The sequence below is a fragment of the Mytilus trossulus genome, chromosome 4 (genome assembly GCF_036588685.1).
Source record: "Mytilus trossulus isolate FHL-02 chromosome 4, PNRI_Mtr1.1.1.hap1, whole genome shotgun sequence".
In the NCBI taxonomy this organism is placed as follows: Eukaryota; Metazoa; Mollusca; class Bivalvia; order Mytilida; family Mytilidae; genus Mytilus; species Mytilus trossulus.
Window position 1 is genome coordinate 76702669 of NC_086376.1, and position 27373 is coordinate 76730041.

General features: G+C 30.3%; 1 protein-coding gene across 13 annotated transcripts in view; it reads left to right on the top strand.

Annotated features, from left to right (window-relative positions):
• LOC134715993 (complexin-like) overlaps positions 1-18404 on the top strand; it is a 100523-nt gene extending 82119 nt beyond the window's left edge. For 9 of the 13 annotated variants that reach the window (XM_063578632.1, XM_063578631.1, XM_063578642.1 and 6 more), the window contains 4 exons: positions 2170-2333; positions 4351-4501; positions 14465-14567; positions 15790-18404. In XM_063578632.1, the coding sequence (XP_063434702.1) occupies positions 2170-2333; positions 4351-4501; positions 14465-14565 (416 nt within the window). In that variant the 3' untranslated portion in view covers positions 14566-14567; positions 15790-18404. The remainder of the gene's footprint in view (positions 1-2169; positions 2334-4350; positions 4502-14464; positions 14568-15789) is intronic. The other 4 variants (XM_063578637.1, XM_063578638.1, XM_063578639.1 and 1 more) reach the window with 1 other exon arrangement.
• The last annotated feature ends 8969 nt before the right edge of the window (positions 18405-27373 follow it).

Consider the following 27373-nt stretch of genomic DNA (forward strand, 5'->3'; position numbering starts at 1 on the left):
CTAGTCTGCAACATAAGACAGCAATTACCAGCCAAGATTAAATACTCTAGCTGTAGATGATTTGTATGGCCATGCTATAGGTAACAGGGTCATTAAGTGTAACCCCCTTGACTATCTGTCTAACATATTTCAGCCTTTCCATCTGAGGTAATGTTCAGTCGGTCCCATTTTTGTTTCCACACTCTTGACTTAAGTTTGCCTGGCACAAATTTGATTAAATTTATTTACAATCCTCAGAACCACAACAGTTCATATTAGGACAGGAAGTTGCATACCATTCTAGAGTTAATTCCCTTTTTAACTGAGTAAATTGAAAGCTTGATCAGGGGCAGGAGACACATTCCTCTTTTATTTTTTATTTGAGCTAGTCAATAAAATATTCAAACACTGTTCTGCAAAAAAGAAATTAATTCAAGCTAAGATGTTGATGTTAGAAACTTCAGATTTGAATTTCATATATATAGATACATACATGCCAGTTTATTTGATTTTGTAAAAGCAGAATAATTGATAGCACTCTCAATCTAAAAATGAAATGTATTGTAGATCATATTATTAAATATAGCATGATTGCTTTTCCAGTGGGCAACTTTTTGTGGTAGTTTGATTTAAAAAAATACCCATTTCAAATATGAGTTTCACAAATTTGTTCTCAAATGTTTCCCCAGAGTTCTAACATTTAACTGCTTGTTATAATGGTAAATTTATTTTTGTCAGTTTATGGACAAATTAGTGAATTTCTGACTTGATTGATGATTTGTACAATAATTTGCTCTTAGATATTGCGAGAAAATGTGGTTATTGTTTCATTTGTTGGAATAAACATTGATTGTTCAATATTATTTTTCATCACATGTTTGTGGTTGACATTGTAGATTATTGAATATAGTATTACACAGTCATTATGATTGCATGCCATGGATATTAGTACATTTTTTTCAGACGGAAAAATCATAATACATTTTTTTCAGGCAGAAAATAATAATATTTGAATAAATAAAAAGGATATGTGGGTTTAAGTCAATGAGGTGGTAACCAAATGACACTAAAGAACAAAACCAAACTGCTAAAAGTCATCAAAGGGCCTTCAACTACTGTAAACCAACTTATTTTCGCGAGCGACTTATTTTCGCGACTTTCGCGAGTAGAAGAAGAACGCGAATATAAATCGTTGCGAATATGTAAAACTTGAATCTTTTCTAAATAAACTTCATCAAACAATCAGAAAATTGCAAAATTAAATAGCCGCGAAGAGGTCAAGAAAGGGTAAAACGCGAAATAAAGTATCCGCGAAAAATAAGTTGGTTTACAGTATGTCTAAATATGCAAAGTTATATTTCATGCCAAGTTAAAAAAAATGTGAATACATTCTTTACAGAGAGTCATTCTCAATGATCTAATTCTGCCATCAAAATTAAATTCTGAATGGTATGAGATAAAAAAAAAAAAAAAAACCACACACACACGCAACAGAAAGATATTACTTATTTAAAATATGATGGCTAGTTTTGGTCAGCACATAAATAATTGGCAGGTTGAACTACATTTTAAAGTAATTTATCAACTTTGTGACTGCTAAACTCAATCAATGGAATGAATAAATGACATACAAAACAATAATTTCAGAAAAAAACTCATTATGGTAATACGTTGCACTTGAATAATAGACCAAACAAATCATATCAAGGAATGAAACCAATTGCTAAATACAAGCTCATTATATAATACCTGATAAAGAAAACAAGTTTTCCTACTTTCTAATATCAGCTGCTGCACTTTGAAGAAAACAAAAGTGTTGTATTTGCTACAAGTTATACTGAGGTCTGCTATATTTTGTAAACAGAGTTTTCAGTTTTTGAAAAGAAAAAAAAACTCATTGTAAGATCATTTTCAGGTTGCTTGTTCCTCTCTCAAATCAGTGTTTGTTTAGACCATCATGATCAACCAACAAAACTTTCTATTTAAAGTGCTTGTAGTAAATAAAAAATCCTTGATAAAATATTTTTAAAAATGCAATAAAAATCTTAAAAAAATACACTTAATTCAAAGTTTTCATATCTTTACAGATTGAAATACATGAGTTGCAGTGGGTTTTTTTTCTGCATATTATATAATCCATTCTACATTTTTCCAGTGTATAATATATATAAATCTTAAATATATTTGCAGGTGCTTTAGGTGATAAAGATGAAGAAAGTAAAGAAGGGGATGGGGATACAGGTGAAGATCCAGAGATTGAAGAAGCAAGGAGAGAAGCAGAGGAAAAAAGGAAAGAAAAACACAGAAAAATGGAAGAAGAACGAGAAACTATGAGACAGTCCATACGAGATAAGGTATTTGCTGGTAGAGTCAGACATTTTTATTTGCCAAACCATTTTTGTAAAGGTGAATTTTGGCTAAAACAATTGTCTTTTCTTGAGTAATGACATTATTCCAACCAGAAGTACTATGTTTAACTAAAAAGTATAAATTCAACATTTCATTCTGCAAATTTGTTAATTTATCAGATTGCATTTGTGTGTTTTTCTTTGCAAACCTAAAGAGACTTGTCAGGTTCAACATAATGATGTCAATAATCAGTTTTGGTCAAAGGTTGTATGTCAGGTCAATATAATTGAATATTTGATGTCACAAAGCTGTGATATGGAATAGTAGAGTAGAGTTTATAATAGCAGTGAAGACTGATTATTGAATTCATTATTCTTCTATTTAGGTATTAATCTCTTTCCATGAAATATTGCTGTTCTACTAGGCAGTGCTTGGTGTTAATCTCTATTCTTACTTGTGTACAGTGCAGATGAACCACTCTTTATTTTCTTTGTTTTAATTCTAATTTTCACATTGAGATGCAATTATAGGTTCAAGTAGTAAGCTGATCTAATTTCTTATTGTTTGGATATTAATGAGAACAAGATATATGTCAAGAAGCTTTTGTGTGCTCATTTATCTCAGACTTAAGCTATTGAACCAATTCATCAGTAAATCTTATACGCAATTGTTTGACGTCATTCAATCCTCGTTCTAGATTTCCTCATTCTAATTCCTTTGATTAAAATTCTACAATATCTTGAAGGCAAATCTGACAAATTTTTATATTTTGTTCCCTGTTTTTCTCTTAGCCGAAGTTCCAGTTTCTTACAATCTTTAATTCTGTCAAGCGTCTTTTCTATAATTTCAAATGGATTTTCTGTCAAAAGTTCAGTCTTTAGAAATATTAATACTGCTTAAGGTTCAAAGAAATAGCAATTTGTATTGTCATATAGTGGTATAGTTGTAAATGCTGATTGAAGACTATTGATCAAGGGAGCCTTTACACTACATCTAGAGGCAGTCTGTGTTGTAATTACCACCACCATTAAATACAATTTGTATGACAAGCATAACTTTTATGTGAGTCTAACTGCAGACCTATATGAATGAGTATAGAAAACAAACACCTTTGGGGAACTTGTACAAGCTTCGTTAATAATACTCTAAAGTGGATCCAGTTTTATAGCTACTGTAAGAGGCTACCTATGCTTATTGGTGATAGAATATGAAATTGTTTTTCTGTATCTCAGCATTAAGTATAAAAATGATAATCAGCATCAAAGTTTGATTTACAATGGTTTTCTTGACGCACCCTCTTTTCATTAGTATAGCCCTTTGCATATATACATTGTAGTAAATTTTCACATGCCCAGCTTTGTTGACTAACGTTCTATTTTTTGATTAGCCATTTCCTCATGTGAAGTATAGTGCTGTTTTTCTTCATTGAATGATCATATGTCAGTACACAAACTATCAAGTTTAATTAGAAGTATATTTAACAGGCTATTATTTGAACTTAAAGTTATTTTTAATTATTGAATTTGCATAATTTCTTGTGTTAAATTTTTTTAATAAATTCCATGTTTATTTTGTATTATAATCTTTTGAGTGGTTAATAACACTTTCCATACAATGTATTTTGGTTATATAGTGTTGTGTGCGGCACAGTACATTCTATTGAAAATATACTATTTTCTTTGTAATAGAAAGTGTTGTGCGCAGCACAGAACATTTCAGTACAGAATAAACATGGAATTTATTAAAAATTTCAATAACAAGAAATCAAGCAAATTCCATAATTAAAAATAATTCCAAGTTCAAATAATAGCCTGTTATTTGTTAAGCAGCCGTTCAAGTCTGTTTAAATTGATTGATTGTTGGTGGCCTAATGTTCAGTGGGGTTCGATTAGAAGTATGTGGTTGTATTAATATTCCAGTTTGATTATATTGATTGATTGTTAATTGCTAAACACCAAGTGAGGTTTGATAAGAAGTATGTTGGCATTAACTTATGTTTATTTATACCAACCTATTTTACAGTATGGCATTAAAAAGAAACAGGAAGAAGAGGAGTTACTGAAGCAGCAAATGGAATCTGCAGGTCGGGTTGGTCGAAAGAAAAAAACTCCTGCTGAACTTGCTGCTGAGGCAAATGGCGAAGAGGAGGATGATGATGAAGATGAGTTTACAAGTAAATTCTCTTCCTTATGTTGCTGTATGAGTTTTGTCTGAGGTCAAATCTAAAAATAAGCATTATGTAATGTCAACTTGTGCCAGATCACAGGAGGATGTGTATTCTTCTGTGGGAACTTTGTGCCAGGTCACAACTTAATTAAGATCACAAGTATTATCTATATATTGAGATATATGATAACATTTAACATTGAGACTTGATATGGAAAAGGTTTTCAGGTTATATCTTGATTAAGGCTTTAATGTGATATTTTTGTGCACGGCCATATCTTAAGATATTCTTTTAGCTACCAAAAATGTGAAGGTTATATTATTTTGCAACTTTAACTTGATGTTCTTAGATTTTTTTTGTCTTGTATAGATAGATTATGAATTCAAATACAAAAGAAAATTTAAATATACTCGCAATAGGCCATTTGAACAAATTTATAATGTTAGCTTAACTAGTTGATATTTACATTGAGATTGTGGCTCTTAAGTCCTCAATATTGAGATTTACATTACTGAAATGTAATGTTTAGACTGTTGTATTTGACTTTGTGTCAGATTGTAGCTCTAAAGTCCTCAATATTAAGATTTACGTCACTGGAATGTAATGTATAGACTGTAGTATTTGACTTTGTGTCAGAGAATGCTTTAAAAATGATCTTTTGAAACATTGATTGGTCAGTGTAATTTCTTTTTTATATGAGTAGACTAGATTGTATGTACGCTCATTTTGATTGAAGTTTTTTTTCTTCATAAAATCAGATATGTGTGTGACCCTCAAAACACAAGAAAACCTAAAAAAGAGTTTTATGTATGATTAAACAATATGTGAGTGTGGCTTGTAGTTGTAGATAGTGTCAATGAATGGATTTATTTGTAAATGTACTAAGGAGTGTTGGATTTATTTATTTGTTGGTTTTTTGTTTGTTTGTTTTTTTTTGGGGGGGGGGGGGGGAATAATGACTTAGTTTCTCTTTATCAAGATGATTTTAATATCAAGTGAGTTTGTAGCCCTTATCATTTTGTTATCTGTCAAAATGTACGAGGAGTTTTGGATTTTTTTTTTATTGATTTTTTTTTGGGGTGGGGGAAATAATGACTTAGTTTCTCTTTATAAAGATTATCTAAATATTAATTGACTGTGTAGCCCTTTACATATATCTGTCAGAGACTTATTAGTTGCTTATTTGCAATTTGATATAAATGAAAAAAGTGCAATAAGCCCAATATGATAAATAGTCCATTTCCTGTGAATGAATAAGAAAAATGAAAAGTGCCTGAAAGGCTGAAATAATATATATATATATATATGATGAACATTTTGAAAGATTTCTTAAAAGTTTTACAGAAAAATAAGGAATATATGCTGATACTTTTCATAAATGTCATTTTTTTATTTTTATTGGCAGAATTTGCTACTTGTTCTGGAAAAAATTAGCATTTATAAAGAAACTCATTATATGTTTTTTTGTTATAATCAAAGTTGGATCCTGATTGACTTTTACAATTTTAGATTTTGTAATTGCCTGCAATAAATGTTAGAGATTATGAAACAAAAAGATACCAATCCAAGGCTAACAGCAAAAACAAATTGTATAACTCAGTATTTGAACAGAGCAGTTAAATAATCAATACTTTGTGTTGATTGATTATGGCCTGAAGTTTCTTATGGTCATATATCACTTTCCTTGACATCAGGTTTATTGGTCAATGCCTTACAAAAGTAAACATTTTGAATGAGGTCAGTCTTACAAACACTATGATAAATAAGTAAGCTATGTTTAGTCTATAAAATTGCTGTATGGTTTAAGGTCACCTGAACTTTTTCATGGTTAACTTACATACAGAATTTTTCTCTTCTGACAAGTTTTCATTTACCATGAGTACCAAATGAACTTATAAAATATCATGGTTCAATGAACAGTATTGGAATTTCTTGCTTAAATCAGTTATTCAGTGGCTATGAGCATTATGTCTGTAGAACAGTTAAACTGGAATATTGGTGTTGGTATTGACATGATTTTCATTGTTAAATGGTGAATAATTTTTTTTGTTATGGTCTGTTTTTTGTTAGAAAAAAGTTTGTAATTTTTTGGGGTCAACGGTTTCATAATAAGGTGTACATGTCCTTCTAAAATTAGGCCCTTGATCTTGAATGTTTGAGTGCATTGATTAATGTTACTGGTGATATGTGTGTGCTGAGGTTAGTTCATATAGCACTATATTTGTCTTGTATGGTTTTCATGCATGTGTAACAGTTTCACTTGACCTTGAACATATTTCCATAGGTCAATTATTAATATGAAGTTATTTTGATTGATGTAGTAATGATAATCAATTTAGCATGCAAGACATTTGAGAGTGTCAGCTTTTGTATCATTAAAGAGATTTTTCTTGGTTTTCCGCAAATTTAATTTGTTTTGTCATAGTGTAGAAAGGATTTTATTTTGAATCATTTAAGACTGCAATTCATCAAACTCATCATACACAATTGATTAAAAACTTTAATCTGGTGAATTTCTTATAAAATGTGTAGATATTTTTAATTTCTTTACTATGAATGGTATTGTTTAGATCAAAATAAACATAATACATTTGTATGTACATCAATTATGTGTTAACATATAGCTAAAGAATTGTATTGTATGGATTGAATAGGAATGAATGAATACTTCTAATTATTCCTGTTTTCACTAAAAATAAGAAATCTGAAAAAGGAACTTGTTTTGCATTATTCATTGATAATATTTAAGGAGAATTCAGAACCCTATTTTTTTTTTTGGAAAATAGTAAATTGATATGTTTTAAATTCATTTGATTGTGATATATGTATTTTTTCTGAAATAATCAGTTTCTTTTTATTAAACCTGGATATTTTTTTAGCAGATACTTTAAAATTTGAGTGTCAGACTAAAAAGAACCCCAATAAAGACAAAAACTTGAAATGGAACACAGGATTAATTTTGATAAGATAAAATAGAAGTTCAATTTTATAAACACCCAAGGGACATCTGAAATCTTCCTAATTAGAGGTGCGATTGAGAGATTCATAGTATATTTTTTACACTGCAGAGTCTAAAAGTGTAAACTTTCTGCTTTAATTCTTCCTTTTGCAGAAAACATTATTCAAGTGGAATCAAGAGAGCCAGCCATTCATTAATCTTTCTAATTAAATCTGTATTACTGCCATGTATTATTAACACCATACTGTTTAATTTCTGCACTGGATGAAAAAAAAAGTAAATCTTCCTTCATTTGAAGTCCTTCCTTGCTCTTTATCACATTAACAAAGCTGTTATCCTCATTAGCAGAACACCGTTGTAGCATAATTAATCAACAAGCTTGGCAGGAGTAGATCATTAGCAAGAAGATTCTTAAGGAAGCTTTATCAATTCTACCTACAGTCTCTCTATTTTTGGATAAATTCTTTACATGTGGTTTATATGGAAACAAAAAAAAATTTAAGGAATGATGTAAATATTCCCACACTGCAACTTCTCTGATAATACCACCTGTTTCTTTAAAAAGAACATGGTTTATATTTCCAGATTTGCTAAAAAAAACATTGTGCCTTTTTTCTAAAAAGTCACCTACAGTATGTATGTATTTGATGTTTGAGGCAAATTAGACAAAGGAATTTCATTAATCATTAATCATTAAAGCAGTGGCAAAGACAAGGTAGTTAAAGGTTTCACAATTTTTAACGTAAAAGATTTTCAGCTTTTGCATGTAAATCATGATAAGTTGTACAAATATTCTTATGTTTTTGTTAATTCATTTTGAGTTTAATGAAGGTGACAACTGTCTATTTAAATTGGGTCTCCTATGTCATTCCTGGTCATCTAGAGATAACAGTATTGTATTTGCAGGTTTTGAAAGCATCAGTTAGTGATTTGATGGTTGCAAATTCATTTCAAGATGACACTTGAGTGTTACAAGAAAAAGGATATTGCGACAATCAAACAGAACATTGGTACCACCAATTCTTCAAATACAATATTGTAATACATTTGAAAGAGAACATTGCCTTATATATTTTAATATGAGTCAAACAATGACTACTCTTGAATGCACAAAACAGCGTTTGGCATATATTCAAATTTTAGTCCTGGTATCTATGATGAGTTTATTTATTCAGATATGATCAATATGGAAGTTGTCCTGTTATTAAATCAAAATGAATGTTACAACCAATATTGCATTAGAATAATATTACTATTAACAGTCAAGTAGTATCATCAAAATGGACAGTAAAACATTGTGAGTAGGAGACAGTAGATGAATTTAATCAGCGACACAGCATGATGTTCATCATTGTGAAAGAGAGAAAACACAGTGCAACTATACTCTTTCTATTGTACTTTTATCATTAGAAAAATGTTTATATGTCTTTGAATGTAGTATATTTTCTGTCATATACCTCAAAGCATCTTGATTTTTGTTCATACATATGTCTATTCATTGATTTTATATCTCAGGATTTTCTTCCCACCCTTTTTCTTGCTTTTGTAATGTTTTATGCTAAGGTAGTTAAAACCAAATGAATTATTGGTAATTGTCTTTTGTTTTGAAAGGACCAGCTTTTTGTAAAGATTTAAAAAGATAAATCTTTACATATATAGTTGTCCTATATAATAAGTCTGAATTCTATAATCCAATTTATGTTTTGATTCAGTGCATGGACGCCTGTTAGCTGAAATAAATTTAACATTTAGATATACAACTGTCATATTGTAACATGCAAAACAGCTACAGTCTCTTTCTTTATGTCATGGGAATTCAAATTCATACTTTAAATTGTTTGCCAAACATCAATTTTGTTCAAAAACAACTTCAGTGCTCAGTGCATAAAGAAAAATCACAAAAATATTGAACTCAAAAGAAAATTCAAAAAGGAAAGTCGCTAATAAAATGGCGCCTACTGCTCTATTCTGATTTTTGTGTTTTAAAAGGCAAACAATGGATAAAACCACTGCAAAATGACTGAGTTGATTTCAACATTACATTTAATGAGTTGTATTTCATTATACCATTGTTCAACTGCTATTTGATTATTTGATCTGATTTTTTTGCTGATTTCATAAGTGTTGAATTACATGACTCTATTTTTGTACAATTACATGACAGTTTACACCCTTAACTTCTCCCAAATAAATAAGTACATTTTTTGATATATGCAGAAAGCCGTATGATTTTTGCTAAACTCTGCACTGCTTAGTATTTGTATTGTAATTTGTAAATAGATGGTTATTTTTTCTGCTGACAGTATTAACCACATGTTTGTATTTTATTGAATTTATTTGTTTTCAAATCTAAAAAGTATAGGCTAAATCTGGAAAAATCATGCAAAATATAATTCATAGTTTTCAATAGAAAATGCTGATACCAAATATGGATATTATAAGTAAAAAATATGAAGTCTTGCTGAAATCATTGGAATTTCATATCCCATCTTGCAATGTTGACTGAATCATTATTGAATCAATTTGTGTCTGATAAAAGACTTTTTTATGTTTTGTCTCAAGTTCTTATCATCTTGTTTACTTATAGTTGATTTAAAACAAATATAAAAGAAATCTTCTAAAGAAGAAAAAAGAATATGGTCTATTTGTTTTCTTCAAATAACAGTTAAGATAAACATTAGGAGTTTCTCAGCAGGTGCTTCATCTTTATTACCAGAAGTTACTGCTATTGTAGACGGAAAAAGAGATAAACAATTATTTCATTGTATATTGGAACTGAAAATATACCTTAATACTTAAGTTTATATTGCCAAAGCCAGATAGATATTAAATTGTAAGACAGACAATATGATTAACTCAGGATATTGATTACATGTTATAAGGAAGTCGTGGAATGTTAAGATTTTACAGCAATATCATTTGGTGCAAGTAGCTTAGACATGTACAGAATTATATGCATTTAGTTCAAACAATTGTGTTCACAGACATTAATCCCATAAAGTGCAATATTTCTTGTTTTATTGTAGGAAAAAGTACTGCCAACCCTAAACTTTTGTATTCTTGTTTATTTTGTATTTCTGGAACAGGAAGAGGAAGAGATTTTTTTTTTTTTTTGTTTTAGAATTTTGTTTTCTGGGACATTTAAATATTTGATTTCAAGATTGTGCTAACTTAAGGACAACTATATCATGTTGAAGAGGGCAAGAATCATCTGTAGATGGAAAGAATTTATTGTAATAGGAAATAACTGCATGTTTTGTTTTTGTTATGTATGCTTATATGCAACAACAAAATATGTTTATTAATATTTTATGTAATTATTATGATATCTTCAATCCTAGCCATGTGCTTCGAGGATGAAGATTGGTTTTGTTACAGTATATTTGAAATGTCAGATGCAGTTTCTGCCTTTCTACTCAGTGATTCTTTTTACACTGGACATAGATTTTGAAGTCCAAATCTGCAGTCAGTTCAAAAATTAGGTCATTCTGGCACATATTTTATACTTCATTGGTTTGTATTAAATTTTGTCCAATCTTCTTCAAGTGATGTACATTTTGATTCTCTCACAATTAAGTTGAGTTTCACTTTTTATTATCTTTGAGATTTATAAAACCGTTTTGGGGGAAGAAGCAATCTTAATGATAATTGAGTTTTTCTAAAATTCGACCAGTAAATATTTGAAGTTTAATGTGGAAAAATGTTATACTTCATAATAAACAATGATCAAATTTGTTTTTTCATACTGTCACTTTGACAAATCAGAAAAGGGTCACACATTATTGTAGTTTGTAAAGTGCCAAAAACAAGTGGACCATAATTTTATTATTAAAGGTAAAAAATAAAAAAAATATTTAGATTTTCTTTAAAAAGCAAAACTCTTAAAAAAGTAGTTTTCATTCTGTTCATAAAATTTATAGTGTTTACTGTAATTGTGATAATTGTTATTTCTAATAATCACTATTAACCCTTATCTTGTAATTGACTCAACATATTTATTCATTTTATGATATACCCTGTAACGTTTATTCCCATTATGAGGAGCGCATTTAGTATATTGTAGTTCTCTTGTATACTTGCTAATCCCTCATAAGTGTAAATTCTAAATTCTTGGGAAAATAACACACTCTTGACATACTTGAAAAGGTCCTCCTTTTGATTGGTGGATTTGTATTGTAAAAATGTGAACTATTATGTTAAAACTTATAAAAAAAATTGATAGTTTATTTTAAAAACATTTTCTACTTTATTTTTGATATGATCTGAAGACTAGATGGTTGTGAAATGTCTTGACATATCATTTATGTCGGGATCAATACAGCTTTACCTTTTTTTACAAATTTGCTAAAACTTTTAATCACAGTCAAATAGCTTATGTAGTTTCAAAGTAAATTGGTTTTCCAAGATAGATATAATAGCATTAACAGTACCAATTTTCCTGCACCAGATGCTCATTTAGACAATACATGTCTCTTCAGTGATGCTTGTGGCCAATTAATTGAAATCCATAATCTGCATGTAAGTGCATATGATGAATATAGATACTAAAGTACTTTTTTCTTAGGATTGATTGTGAATGTTTTCATTTGTTAAAACTACAATTTAGATTTAAAGAAATATTAAGAGATCTGAAAAGATATATGAAGCATGATTTGTATTTTTGTAAGAATCATCTTTTAAAATTGTGAACTTTTTTTCATTAGATTTGGTGTGTTAGATAATTGAAGACTGATTTTCTGTGAATTGTGCAAATGAGCCTTTTTAGATGTATCTCTATAGATGATGCATATATGATTAAATTATGTATATTTGATAAAGTTGAATCTGAATGAAATTTGTTGATAGATATTTTTCATTCAAATGCTGCAATGACAACTAAATTCCAATAAAAGTAAATTTAAACCAATTAGAAATCTGGAAGGATTTCAATTGAATTTGTTGGAGAAGAAAATCTTGTTAGCAGAGAAATATTGAGGAACTTAATGTAGATTATCCTTCATTTCAATTGTATGTTAGGTTCTGTGGACTTAAGAGCATGTTGTTTACAATATTATGTGTTTGGAATATATTAAACTTTGAACAACATGTTTATCTGTATATAGTTTTGTTTCTTAATTTATTTGAAGTAAAAGTTAAATACTTAACCACAAATAATATGATTACTGGTGTTTTGAATATATCATTACCAGTGTTTCAAAATTGTAATATTATAAACAGAAATGTATGTATTCACCAATTTATGTACAATTTTCAATTTAAACTGGATCAATGCATTTGTGCCAATTAAAAAAATGCAATAAGATATTTGCACCACAATGTTATAATTTTTTTGGCTTAAAAATAAGTGCTGCTTATTTAATAGGAAATATATAACAGAAAAGTGTCAATATATGCTCTTCTTTGGAGAATATGTTTAGTAATGACCTGGGCTCTTTTTTTCTTATGTACACACATCATAGACGTAAAATGAAAACTAATGTTCCACTTTTATATGTGCTGCTTTCAGGAAAAAAATGTGAAAAAATACATTTGGTATGCATCTTAAATGGCATATTATCCAACACAGTGTTGCAATTCTACTTCTGTGTTTAGTGCTTTCATTGTGATTTTATCATGAGTGCAATTTATAATTAATATTTTTTGTTATGTAAATAAAGGCAACTGTAGTATACCGCTGATCAAAACTCGTAAATCAATGGACAAAAAACAAAATCAGGGCAACAATCTAAAACTGAGGGAAACACATTAAATATATGTAAACCATTATGTTATTTATTTAATCTAATTATCTGCAGGTAGATTGCATGTAACTTTTAAATAAAGTAATCTGATGGAATCTTTTTACAACTGCAATATTGATTTAAATATCTATCAATTGTTCCAATCAAAATAAAAATCAAGTTGACTATACCAGTTCCAAAAAAATGATGAAATTAAATGTTATTGTATAATTTTGCCAATTAAAAGAAGCAATACATACAAAACAACATCTTGGTTTAATAACAATTGTAACTTATTGACAATTTTTTTATGACAGATGGCAGATTCACAATGTAGTTATAAAACATAACAATAATATGAAAACTGATATGTTTTAGAAGATCAGATCAGTGGTTAACACAAGATAAAATATCATGTAAAATGACAAAGATATATCCAATCAATTCTCTTACTCTATTGATTCTTCTGACATTGTAGAAAATTACATCCTAGAAACCCGGCGACAACACTTCTATGAGCCTAAGTTTATGTCTTTATAACGTCATCTTTTATGGTTTTATGGCAAAAGAAGCTTTTTATAAAACTAATTGGACAAATAACTGATTTCTCTCTTCCATTTTTACAAATTGCATATATAACTAAGAATGCTTTACCATTTTTTAACCACATGTTGCTCTCTGCGGACTACTGAAAGTTTTTTTTATAATTCTGTAATCAATTGGGAACTATCATCTTAATACTATGTAACTTTTTATTATACAACATAACAAAGACTATTAAGCAGGCTCAACAAAAATCTTTTAACAGTTGATTTCTACTAACATTACATTGTATATTATTATAGTAGCTATTTTTTTAACTGAATATTTGACATTTCAGAAAAAGGAAGATCCAGAAAATTAATTTCAGCATGAAACCTTTTTTCTCCCTTTCTATATTTTGTCTGTCATTTTCTTTTCAAGTTTATAAACCTTTTACTCATGGCATGACAACAGTTTGTTTTAATGTCAGTTTTGCAGTTATTTAGGAGGAAGACTAAAATACACTGTATGTGACTACAAAGTCCTTAATTGTTCATATTGCTTGTTTCGTTCTTGTGAAAAATATGAGCTGAAGACCATAAAGATTGTAAAACAAAATCTGATTGTACAGAGAACACTGTTTATTTGTCATGAAAATATCTTAAAAACTTCTCTAAATAGAAACTGATTTAACTAATTTGTGTTTGTAAAAATATTTCCCATAAGATTCCTGGTAAATTATTCAAGCTATCACCCTTATAATTTCAGTGCCCAAAAACCTAGATGAATTCAAGTCAAAGGTTCAGGACATTCCACAAAAACTGACTCAGACCGTTGGGGAGGTGTCTGAAAAATGTTCTCTGCAGTGACAGTAAGTCAACTGTTGTCATGGCACCCATGTTTTAGTGTCTGTAGCATGCTATCAGTTGTACTGCACTATATTTTCTTTCATTTTATCACATTTTTAGCTTCTGATCTATTTTGCAGCACACATATATGTTCAGCCATATTGGCATACATGTCTTTTCATATTTTCTGAATTCAGCAGCTGAATTACTTCACTTTGTCTGCATGTACCCAGTTGTACAGTACAGGTAATTTGTAATATTTGAAATGCGTCAGAATGAAAGCATGTGTCTAATTGGTAGTGCCAATTTTAGTTTAGAATGCATGATTACATTGCCAGCATACATTAAAAAGTAAGATACATTAAGTGTCACTTCATTATATTTTTTGTCTGAAACATTTTATGTTATAGAATACATTTCTGTATAAGAGTTTCTGAATACATGCAGACATGTCAAGGCATTAGGCCTACTTCTTCTGTTGTATCAAAATGCACTTCAAGCATATGCCTGATGGTACCTTAAAATCCTGTTGTTGTTGCATCTTTAAAATGATTGTTATTCTTGAAATTTTTCATTTGAAAAGATATTAAAATTATTCCTAAGAAAGAATATGAATTGAAATATTTCCTACGGTAGAAAAGAGAACTTTCACATGAAATGGTTATTACAAAAAAATGTTATCTCTTCAATAACATGTAATTATCTTTAGCCTTAATACTTCATCTTGGATATTTACCACAAAAATCTCATACATTGTAATTTTTGCATGACTATGTTGTAATTTTGTTTTCTAATGAATCTATTACCAACTCTAAATGTAAGGTAGCTGTTCATCTTAATTGACAACAGATTAGGGTGTTTATAGAAAGAAAAAAATGCTTTTAAAAAGCTCTTGCACTTTTACTGATACTTCAGTATTATTGTTGAATAGAGTCTTTAAATCAGTTGCATAACATATTACTGTTTCTACAAGATGTTCCATTACAAAACACATTTTTTGTATTTTGTACAAGTAGTTATGCATAGTTGTATGAACAAGTTTTTAGCTGCCATCTCTTTTTTTTCAAAACGTTTTTATTGTTTTATATTGTAAAGGTAAGAAAAGTGTATATAGATATGGAGCATTTCAGTTCTGAAAAATAACTCATTGTTACATACATTTGTTAAGAAATTGAAGACAAGTATATGTATGTATATATGGATGTTTTACCGATTTTTGACAGATATATTCTTTTCTCTTTCTAGATTGCTTGAGGATTTCTCAGTAGTGTCTATAGATACAGCTACTGTAACCAGATATATGCAATTTTAGATACTGAAAATAATTAGCTAATTAATTATTGGAATATTTTGTTGCATTGTACACAAGAGAAAAGAGGACCATACACATTAAAGAGGGTAGTTAGTGGGAAATGTGCACTGAGAAACAAAATGGTCATTTCACAATGAACTAATTTTAACATTGCTTTGTCTCTAATTTTACCTTTAAGAACCTCACATGAAACTGTAATATTGTTGATTAAAGTAAAAATTAAAAGTCTCAGAAGAACAAATATAGTGGTAATCCACCTAATTGCAAATAAATCTTAAATTCAAATTAGACAGAAAACTGCTATGTGTTCTTTCAGTCATTCTTCTGCTTTTTAAAATTGGAAAAAATGAAACGGTTTCGTCATGTCAAGATAGAGAATGCAAACAAGTAGATTTTTTTTTTAATATAACTAAATTCTGAAGCATAAAAAAGAGGAACTTGTGTGTTGTAACTCTTTTTTCCTGTGTATAAACTCAAATAGCAATATCAAAAAGTAAGCTACAAAATATGCATTACATACATTTATATGTGTAGAAGCTGTAAATAGAACATGTTCATGTCAGATATTTTCACCAGGTTTTGTACAATTCAGTTCAGTTTTATACTTGGTTTTCAGATGATGTGTAAATTTAGTTCAACACAATTGATTTAACAAAATTTTAATATTTTCACTAAATTTATTACATACATAGTTTAACATTTCTATGAAAAAGTTCCTTATGGAAAGCATTTGAAATGATGAATTTGTGTGCATTTTTATTTATTTATTCCATTCTTTAACAGCTACAATGTGTGATCAGTGAAGTAGACATTTATAATCAAATTATTCATTTGAGTCAGCAATGTTTATAGATATAAATTTATATATATTATGGAACCTACTCTTTAGATTTACCAGTCTTTACAAATTAACTTTTTTTCAATTCAGATTACGACCATCTTACATTTGATGCTTCCAAGTTTAAAATATAGGCTAATCAAAATTGATAGTGCATGTGATTTTTACATGTCCTGTACTCCATGAAACATTTGTTAACATGTGCTTCTTTCATAAATAATGTTGATATTTGAGAGTTATTTCATTGAATTTTAAGTGTAAGGAAATGCATGTAAATGATTCCAGATCAGTGAGATCAAGAGAACATACAGGTCATTTACATAAAAGACAAACTGTGATTATTCCTTTTCTTCGATTTATTTCAAGATCCAGTAACAATTGTGAAAAACTCAATTACCAACATCCCTCTTTCAAGCCATGTCCCTCTTGTTATTCACTCACACAAAAACACATGTACATTATTGGGTTGTCCATTATAGTCTTATAGTCATGAAAGGGTCGAAAAAAAGGTTTATGGCAAATATCATTGCAGAGAGGGGACAAAAATCTTGCAATGGTGAAGTGTAAACAAATTTCATCTTTACTATCATAAAATGAATAATTTAAAATACTCTAGCTATTTACCGATCAAAATCAAGGATACCTAACTACGGTGTTATTATGAAATATATGCTGATGTAGCAGTAAATATTTTTCTACTGTGAAAATTTGTTTACATATAATTAGTGATCTAGATTTGACTGGTACTGTCAAGTTTTTACTTTTGTTGTTCTTTTTGGAAGATGAAAAGGTTAATATGTTCAAACTGTGAAGTGTTAATATTATTTTGACACAATAAGCTGAATTTGACTTAAGTAGTTGTGAAATATCACAAATCTGTGATCCTCCATCCTTAAGCTGTGTAGAAGGTTCACTTTATGAAAGTTATTAATCTGTCCATGGAATTTATAAAATCTCTTGATTTATGGCCAATATTCCAGTTATATAAATTCCCACATCTCCTTATATGGTCATTATTCTCAATTTCTGTCAGTTATATAAAATACTATCAAGTATATATTTTAATTAAGTTAATGTTATGGTACACATAACATATGTATATAAATAATATACATGTATACCAAAAAGAGTGAGAATCTTTCTAATGATTTATGTCACAGATTAATATATGCCTTTAAGTTGAGATAGATTAACTAATTACTCTATTTATATGACAACAACACTATCCTTCATATTTGGAATGGAATACTTTTATTGATATTGAATGAGTGGAGTTTATTAAGACATGAGGAATTAGGTTTCGGTATTAGTAAAGGAATTAAAATAATGGTGGCATATTACTAATCTAGAACAGTCATATATAAGTCAGTTCATTTTGTAGTAACAGATTAACTCTTATATTTTCAATTTTTTTTTCTTGTGGTGACGGCTTACTAAAGAAAGCAACAGGAAGGGAGATAGTTTAGCAACGGGAATTGAACATTATTTATGTTGACCTAAGGAAGATAATCATTCTCTGAATATCATGTGGCCAATTAAATGATATTTGATATATTTATATTTTTTGTTTTTATTATATTCTGTTTTGTGTTTACCTTTGTTATATTTTAGTGTTTTTCTATGTTCTGACAAAAATTGTTAATTGTTAAATTATTGTTAAAAATATGATTCATTCATTGTCAAATGTAGAAATAAAAAATATCAAAAATACTTTTTATCTTTGTCTTATTTTATATATACAAAATCGTTGTGGATCCTCACCTTGGTAGTCAAATAAATTCGAATGTCATCAACACGACGGGTGCCGCATGTGGAGCAGGATCTACTTACCCTTCCGGAGCACCTGAGATCACCTCTAGTTTTTGGCGGGGTTCGTGTTGTTTATTCTTTAGTTTTCTATGTTGTGTCATGTGTACTATTGTTTTTCTTTTTGTCTTTTTCATTTTTAGCCATGGCGTTGTCAGTTTGTTTTAGATTTACGAGTTTGACTGTTCCTTTGGTATCTTTCGTCCCTCTTTTGTTATCACGGCTATGGACAAAAAGTAAATTGCTGGTACATTCTCACAATCAAATCAAACATCAAGAGGTGTTGGTATACAATAATGCCAAGGTAATGAACAAAAACATAGACATTTAGAGATCTAAAATATCTAAGCAGTATTTGGCAAATCCTTTCGGAGTTTTGGGTTCTCAATGCTCCTCCACTTTCTTCTTATTTAGCCTATTATTTATTTGATGCAAGCGTAACTGATAAAACATGCGTCTGGCTTACAAAAATATGGCTTGGTATCTATGATGAGTTTATATTATCTTCAATTAGAATGGGAAAACGTGATGGATAAAACACCTGTCTCCCCTTTATCTATTATTAACACTTTGCTAAAGGAAAGACAAAACAAATACACTCTTGTACTGGAAGTTCCTTATAAAGAACGATACATAGCTTAATCAGCAATCTGTTAGGAGCCTGTAATTCAGTGGTTGTCGTTTTGTTGCTGTGTTAAATATCTTTGTTTCGTTTATTATTTTTATATAAATTATGCCGTTATTTTCGTTTAAATTGTTTTACATTTGTCATTAACTGTTTACAACACTAATTTACTTTAAAACACCTTACGATTTTCTGTGTGAAAAGAAAGAAAATTGACAAGCAAATTATCGAAACCACAGGTACCGATTATATGAACAAGCTTATCAACCATTTGCTCTTTGAGATGCACCTTACAGGGCATAACTTATCCGGACCAGGAACGAGATAAGGCAAAAATCTTAATTTAGATGGAATGTCCAAACATTGGATAGTGCAAACCAACACGAGTTGCAAGTTCACACAAACCAGCAATTCGTCTTGCGACAATTACAGTATGTGACCAGAGCTCAATAGGTATTGTCTTTCCTGTTCGGATCCGATGGAGATATTATAACTTTTATAAATCACTTTGACGGTGAACGTGAATTTGAACATTAAACTTCCACTTTTTTTTTTTTTTTAACTTTGAAGAAATCGTGCTAGTTTGTCCCAATTATTTACGAATAAACATCACATCGAACACCAAAGTTTCTACTTCAATCTACATAAATATGCGTACAATACGAATAAAACCTTCGTCTATATCACATAATTTTCAATATTTTTGTAGGCTCCTATGGGGTCTTTGTTTGTTATAGTACTATTCGTGCTGGTCTAGATTATGATCCATCTGGAAGTGTTTAGGTGTTTGTGAGTGGAATTATTTCATTCGTCATATCGACTTCGACTTAAAACAATTTTAACGTTTTAGACCTTTGTTATCGATCATCAAGATATCCAAACTTCTTTCTATTGTCTTGGCTTCTGAAATCTTCAGGGGTAGATTACTGGTATCTATTTACCATACCGCACGGAATTGTTCTTAAATTTGCATTGTTCATCCGAAATTTGATTCCGTCGAAATAAAACTCTATACATCGATGAGTTACTCGGCTGTATGTTTCTGGTCTACCTCCTCCTAAAAGTGGTAGCATTGTCAAGAGACACCTCTCCACAAGAGACTAAATGACACAGAAATCAACTACTATAGATGACTGTAGGGTCTTCAACAATGAACAAAGCCCATACCGCATAGTCAGCTATAAACGGTCCCGAAATGACTAAATACGAAATCATTCAAACGAGAAAACTAACGGCCTTATTTATGTACAAAAATCAAAAAACAAAAATGTAACACATCAACAAAACACAATCACTGAATTGCTCCTAAATTGGGACAGACACACACATATAGAATGTGGCGGGGTTAAACCTAACATAGGACAGTTGTAACGGTACGACATAACAACAAATTATAAACGTAAGTTGAAAAAGCTTTACTCATCATATGGATAGAAATAGAAATACATCTAACAAAAAAAAACAGTGGACGTGGCCGGGCACTTGTTCACACAACAAAAAGAAACTTAGTACTGATTTGAGAGGACTCGCAGTTACTGACAGCTACTTTAAAGCCACTAACAACTAATGAAAAAACATGCATCTTAGACTCAAAAACATTTCTCTTCTTGGTCATTTTGGGAATTGCATTGTTGCTGACAGCCACCTTGTACAAGGCTGCGCTTATGAATCCGACGATCGGAGCTAGTGTTTTCATTGATGTAAGCCTTCATGTTTATAACTGCTTCAATCTTCGCCCGTTTTCCTCTGCATGTTCTTGGATTTTTTCCTATGCGACTGTCCATCTGTTTCAACACTTCTCAAAAGTCAGTGACCAATGTGATAATTCTTTGTAAGATGGAAAATGGGCTTCCTTTTCTTCCTACTTGTCATCGGTCATCTATAAAAATGTAGTGGATGATTGCATCTAATTTTGCTCCTTCTCGTTTTACCCCATCAATAATTTTCCATCGTCGTATGTCGTGTTGGATTTTGGAATGTTTTTAAATCTTTTTAATGGTGTGAGTATTCACGTAAACACCTCAATCAAAACTTTCTGAGTTTGGTATACCTTATTTTTTCATTCGATTGTGTCCTGTTATTCATAGCTTTCTCTTTTCTATAATCAGTTATCTTAACAATTCATTAATGCTAAATCTGCTTACCCCCTATGTTAACCGTTATTGGATCCACTTCCGTACTAACCAGTGATAATGTTACCTTTCGATTATTGCATTGTTAACGCTTATTCTGTATCCCATGATTTCGACAAGCTGACCTCCACTTATTTTAGAATACTTTCGGGTAATGTTACAGTTCGTGTTGCTTAGTCTTAAGTGTTCTATGTTCGTGTCTTCTGTACTATTATTTGTATGTCTGTCTTCTCATTATTAGCCATGGCGTTGTCAGTTTATTTTCGATATATGAGTTTGACTATCCCTCTGGTATCGTTCGTCCCTCTTTTACAATTTATAGGCTATGTAAAAATAAAAATAGAAAAAGACTCAAAGGAGAATTCAAAACGGTAAGTGCCTTATTCAATGTCAAAATTAAAAGGTCAAGATATATTCAACAAAGAATTCAGCGATGTTAGTTTTTATTGACGATTGTGATTACTATTTTGCATGTTTTACGTATTGACTTGAAAACAATAAAAGATATAGAAATTTAATATACCAAAGTAATCACTAAGACAAGATCTTCTATTTCGTCAAATTTGGCAGAAATCGTAAGTAGATTATATAAGAGTATTGCCTTTAATGGCTATCCTTTTTTGTGTTGGGTAAACTATAAAACAAGAACTATCTTTGAAAAAGATATCCGACGTATTTAAATTTGAGTATAATCACCAAAACCCCGCAAAAATCTAAAAGTCATGTACGTTCGTACTACAAAGTTTACATTACAAATTATATAATTGTCCCGAATAAACAGCTGTCATGGATGCAAAGAGCTATTGGAGAAACAATTATTTTAATAAAAATATAAATCTTTATAAGATCTATATAGATCAAATATTTATAGTTTTTCACTTGCTTTCCATCATGATATAATTAACGAGACGTTTTTTCAAACACAACCAAATGACCCACCATGACAGGATTTTGTCCAATCACAGAAAGGATTTTCGAGCATGCGTATTCTGTTGCCATAGTTAAGCGTCCTTAAGTTCAAAGGGCACAAACCGAAACTATACCGACTACGTCGGAAAAATAGTATGAAACTGGGAACAGAAAAAAAACATCAATTCAAAATTCTCCCAAAAGTGATTTTTCATGAACGTTATCTCCATCCGTGGATATTTTTTTTTTTATCTAACCTCCTATACATTTCTAGGAATATGATTGGTTAAAAGCGACCTCGTGGAGACCGTGTATTTTAATATTATGTTAGTAGGGAGGCAAGGCTTATTTCAATACACAGTTAGTAGTGGATTTACAACTTGTTTGATTATTTAAAAGTATAGAAACTCAAAGATCTGTTTAATATTTTCATTAGTATCTATAATACTAAAATTACGAGGTCCAATTTGTCAGCCGTCATCACGTAAAAACGACGAATCAAAGAATTCAACTTTATATATAACTAATATAGTACAGAGGTGTAGATTAAAAATTACACCACTCCAGGCCCTTTTGTTTTCCACGTAATTAATATTGCCAATAATTAAGAAGTTCCGGGTCGAGTCCGATACCGATACCAATAGTAATATATTCACCTGTTACCTTATCTGTACGTTCCGCATCTGACAGGCGCACCACCAAACGGTGTTTTCAGGATTAATATGCTATATACACGGGTCATAATCACAGGGTTGACACTACTAAATTATCAAATTGTTACCTATTGTAGTATTTTAATCAGTAAGACTTTATAAGATAACAATACGAAGAATACTAAAAATCGGGAAGTAAAATAAGGCGTATAGGTACAGTTTTCAATTTGTTAGCGGGCATGACGTAAAACAGCGAATCAAATAATTCAACTTTATTTATAACTATTATAGGACAATGCTGTTGATTAAAAAAATCACCATTTCAGGACCTTTTCTTTCCAAATAATTACTATTATCAATAATTGATAAGTTCCAGTTCGACGGGTTCAAACAGAAAGATTTGAAAGCAGAGAAAACTGTGTATCTTATAATCGGCATGACTTTATCAGATGACAATACTTATACTAAAATAAGGCTTGCGCATAGTTATATGTACTTTAATTCAGTCACGGACCCGCGATATTACGGGTGTGTTCTAGTATATACTAAATTTAGTCCTGGTATCTATGATGGCTTCGCTCTCACCCCATATGGAATTTACCGACCCTGTATATACCATATTAGGTCACAAACACACTATGTAACTAATATTAGCATAGGCAGTGCTTTAAACATTATTTTGAGTGTGTCCATACGATGAACTTCCCAAATATGGAAGGATTTCATAAATGGAATTGCGATATTCAGTTTTTCCAATGGAATGTTATGACTTATATATCATACAAAAATTGAAAACAACAATAAATATAGCTTTTTCAACAGTTTGTAAACACTTGAATATGAGACATACTTATACAAGATATATAGGGTACTTTTAAATGGTTACTATAAGTACATATTTATTTACAACCGCGTTATATGTCACAATTTTGCAATAATTTCAGCAATTTCACCTGCCCGACTTGTTTAACACAGCATATATATATATAGAGAGAGATTAACAATTTCAAAAGTACTAATCGTTTGAAATGATAAAATCAAATAAAAATCAACGTTTTATAACGCTTTGTATTTTGATATTGATGTGTTAATTATGTTAATGTAAAACATGTAGAAGTAAACGTGCGCAATACGTAAAATAAATGACAAAAGGTATAACGGTTTAATTGTTTCTAAGAAATACATTGTTTAACAGTGCACATTGCTACACTATTAGTTATCGTTGTGTAATCAGGTGTGTATAGAACTTCAAACAGGTGTGGAATATTCATACACCCTGAAGAGCAGCCAAATGATGTATGCATTTAAAACTCCGGTGTAAAATTCTGTACACCACTGATTACACAAAATGACGAATTTATCTTTGTGTAATTAGGGGTGTACAGAATTTTACACCGGTGTGGAATATTCATAATCCCTGAGGAGCACACTGCTGGTGAACATTCCGTCCCCGAAGGTATCACCAGCACAGTAGTCAACACTTCGGTGTTCGTGTTCGGTGTTGACATGAATATCAATAATGTGGTCATTTTTATAAATTTATGAAATTTTGGATCCCCAATGCTCTTCAACCTTGTACTTGGTTGGCTTTATAAATATCTTGATATGAGCGTCACTGATGAGTCTTATGTAGACGAAACGCGCATCTGGCGTACTATAATCTTGGTACCTTTGATAACTATTTACTTGTTATGAAGCGTTCATTAATTTACTCATGTGTAAACCGGGATGTAAAATTGGAATTGCTAATGAAGAAGTTGGGGGGGGGGGGGTTCCAAGACCGATGTTGCAGCACATTGATTTTAGTCTGTGGTTAGTCAGAACTTCTGTATTGACATGAATATCAATTATATGGTCATTTTTATCAAACTTACTGTTTGCAAAAGTATGAATTACTGTGGGTTCAATATTATTCGTTAGATACCAATTTTCGTGGGTTTCGTTGGTACAAGATGAACACGAATTCAAATGTTCAACGAATTACAGTTTTTTTTATCTTTGTATCTGAGATTGGTAAAACCCACGAAATCAAAAATTATTATCCCAGGCATAGTTATCCTTAGCAGTGTTTGTCACAACTTTTTGGAAATTATGATCATCAATACTCTTCAACTTTTACTTGATTGGCTTTCTTACTGTTTTATCTGAGCGTCACTGGTAACCTAATTTTATATTCGAATTTTCTGAAAATTAATTGGGCAATACTGTCTTCTTGAAGCTAATTTGCATTCGCATAGGTGACTGAAATTCAAAAGGGTTAATATTTGTTGCATATTATTCATACATAAGGGTTACCGTCAATGATGAGTATTTTGTAGACGAAACGCGCGTCTGGCGTATATACTAAATTTAGTCCTGGTATCTATGATGAGTTTATTTACCCTTCAAGTTCACCTAAGATCACCTCCAGTTTTTAATGGGGTGCTTGTTGCTGGTTTACCCCTATTTGTGACATTTTTTCTTATTGTGTTTTGTTCATACATTACTGTCAATATAATGGAATTTGATGCGACTGTCGTACACGTGATAGGTTTAGCTAGCTTTAAGACCAGCTTTAATCTACCAATTTCTACATAAGAAAATGCCTGTACTAAGTCAGGAATTGACAGTTGTTATCCATTCGTTTTATGTGTTTGAGCTTTTCATTTTGTCATTTGATTAGGGACTTTCTGTTTTGAATTATACTCGTTGTTCAGTATTTTTCTGATTCTACTTTTTAAATATTTTTTTATTGCAAACTATATATTAAATACTTTCCCTAGGGTCTTGAAATATTTCTTCAACTACTTTCCTTGGCATATTTAGTGCATAACACATTGTTATATAAATATTGAACTTGCGATAAATGTACCATATATGGTATGGTTAAAGACACTGAATTTTGATAGCAAGTGTTGTTATGACTGATATTTCATGTAAACGTGTCTTTAATTTGCAAGTTTGTTGACATTTAATTCTTTGACTTACTTATAGATGACATTTGGGATACTTTTAAATGGTCAATATAAGTCGCCTGCACGTGTTTGTTAACTTCCCGTCATATGCCATCATTTTCAACAATAATCGTCAGCAATGCTACCTATACTTAACACAGTATACAAATCAACAATATCAGATTTAAACAATATCAAATTAGAATTAACGTTTGCACAATTTGTATGTTGGACATATTGTTTTTAAAAGGTCAAAATACAGTTGAGTAACAGATTAAATATGTAAGAAACAAAAATATTGTTTTATGTTTCTACCAAACACACTGAACAACAGTGCTCATTTCGAGACAAAATAAAAAAATCAAATTTCGAGATATAAAACCACGTTCAAATCTTTGGTATCTAGTAGTACGTTATTCTCATTTTCATAAAAAAAAATGTTGTTGTATTACTATTTGGATAGTAGTTGAGCAATTGTTTATCTTTCATTCTTTATTTTATAAACGCAAGAGGTTATATCATATAAAGATAAGAAGATGAAACAACTATCCAGCAGAGACCAAATGACATAGAAATTAACCTATATAGGTCACCGTACGGCTTTCAACAATGAGAAATATCCATATCGCATAGTCGGCTACGTAATGCACCAAAATAACAACTGTAAATCATTTCAAATAAGAAAACTAACGGGAGGATTTATGTTAACCAAAAAACAAAATACAAGGATGATATACAGTAACAAACAACAACCACTGAATTATAAGCTCCTTACTTGGGCCATGCATACACAGAATGTTGCGGGGTTAAATATGTAAGCGCCCAACCCTCACCCTAACATGTGACTGTAGTATTTCAGTACAACATATGAACAAACTATTAAAAAATAGGTTAAAAAGGGCATTGTGCGTGTTCAATTATTTCAAGGAAAATGATGTCAGCATTGAAAGTGAAACAGGTAAATGATTTGATAGACTAATTAGATCACATAAATCATTCTTATACAGGTAAAAACGGTGATAAAAATATATTTCTGATCTATTAGATGAAACTAAACAGACCTAGAAAAATCCAAATACACGAGTCTGATATTTATTTGTAACAAATTTATGTTTATATCGCTTATATTGCAACCGGAGGTCAACTCGACAATTATTTAGATGGCGTCTTGACTGAAATACACATGAAACGATGCTACGTATTATCGAGCTCATGTATGGTATATTGTTTATTCTATACTTTATAATTTGGATAAATGTTTTACATTGTTATAAATCAAATATGAAAATTTAAGTCAATCCGGTGAACATGAATCTGACAGCTAGTGCCCCTTTTAAGGATCGATTAGTTTACTTGGATCGTATCTAAATTTCCGGGCTCAGTAAACAACATCTCCGTAAAATTAGAACGTTTTTTCCCGTTTGAAAGAAGTTTCCAAGATGTAGAGCCATACATCTCAACGAAATATTTGTATGATATATATTAATGAGTTTACTAAAGGTTTTTAAGTAATGTGTAGCTACGAAATTCGATCTTAATAATTCAACAGTAATACGAAAATTACCTTTATTTAAATCCAAATTATCACAACAGACAGGAACATAGCGAACAAGTTTTTGAT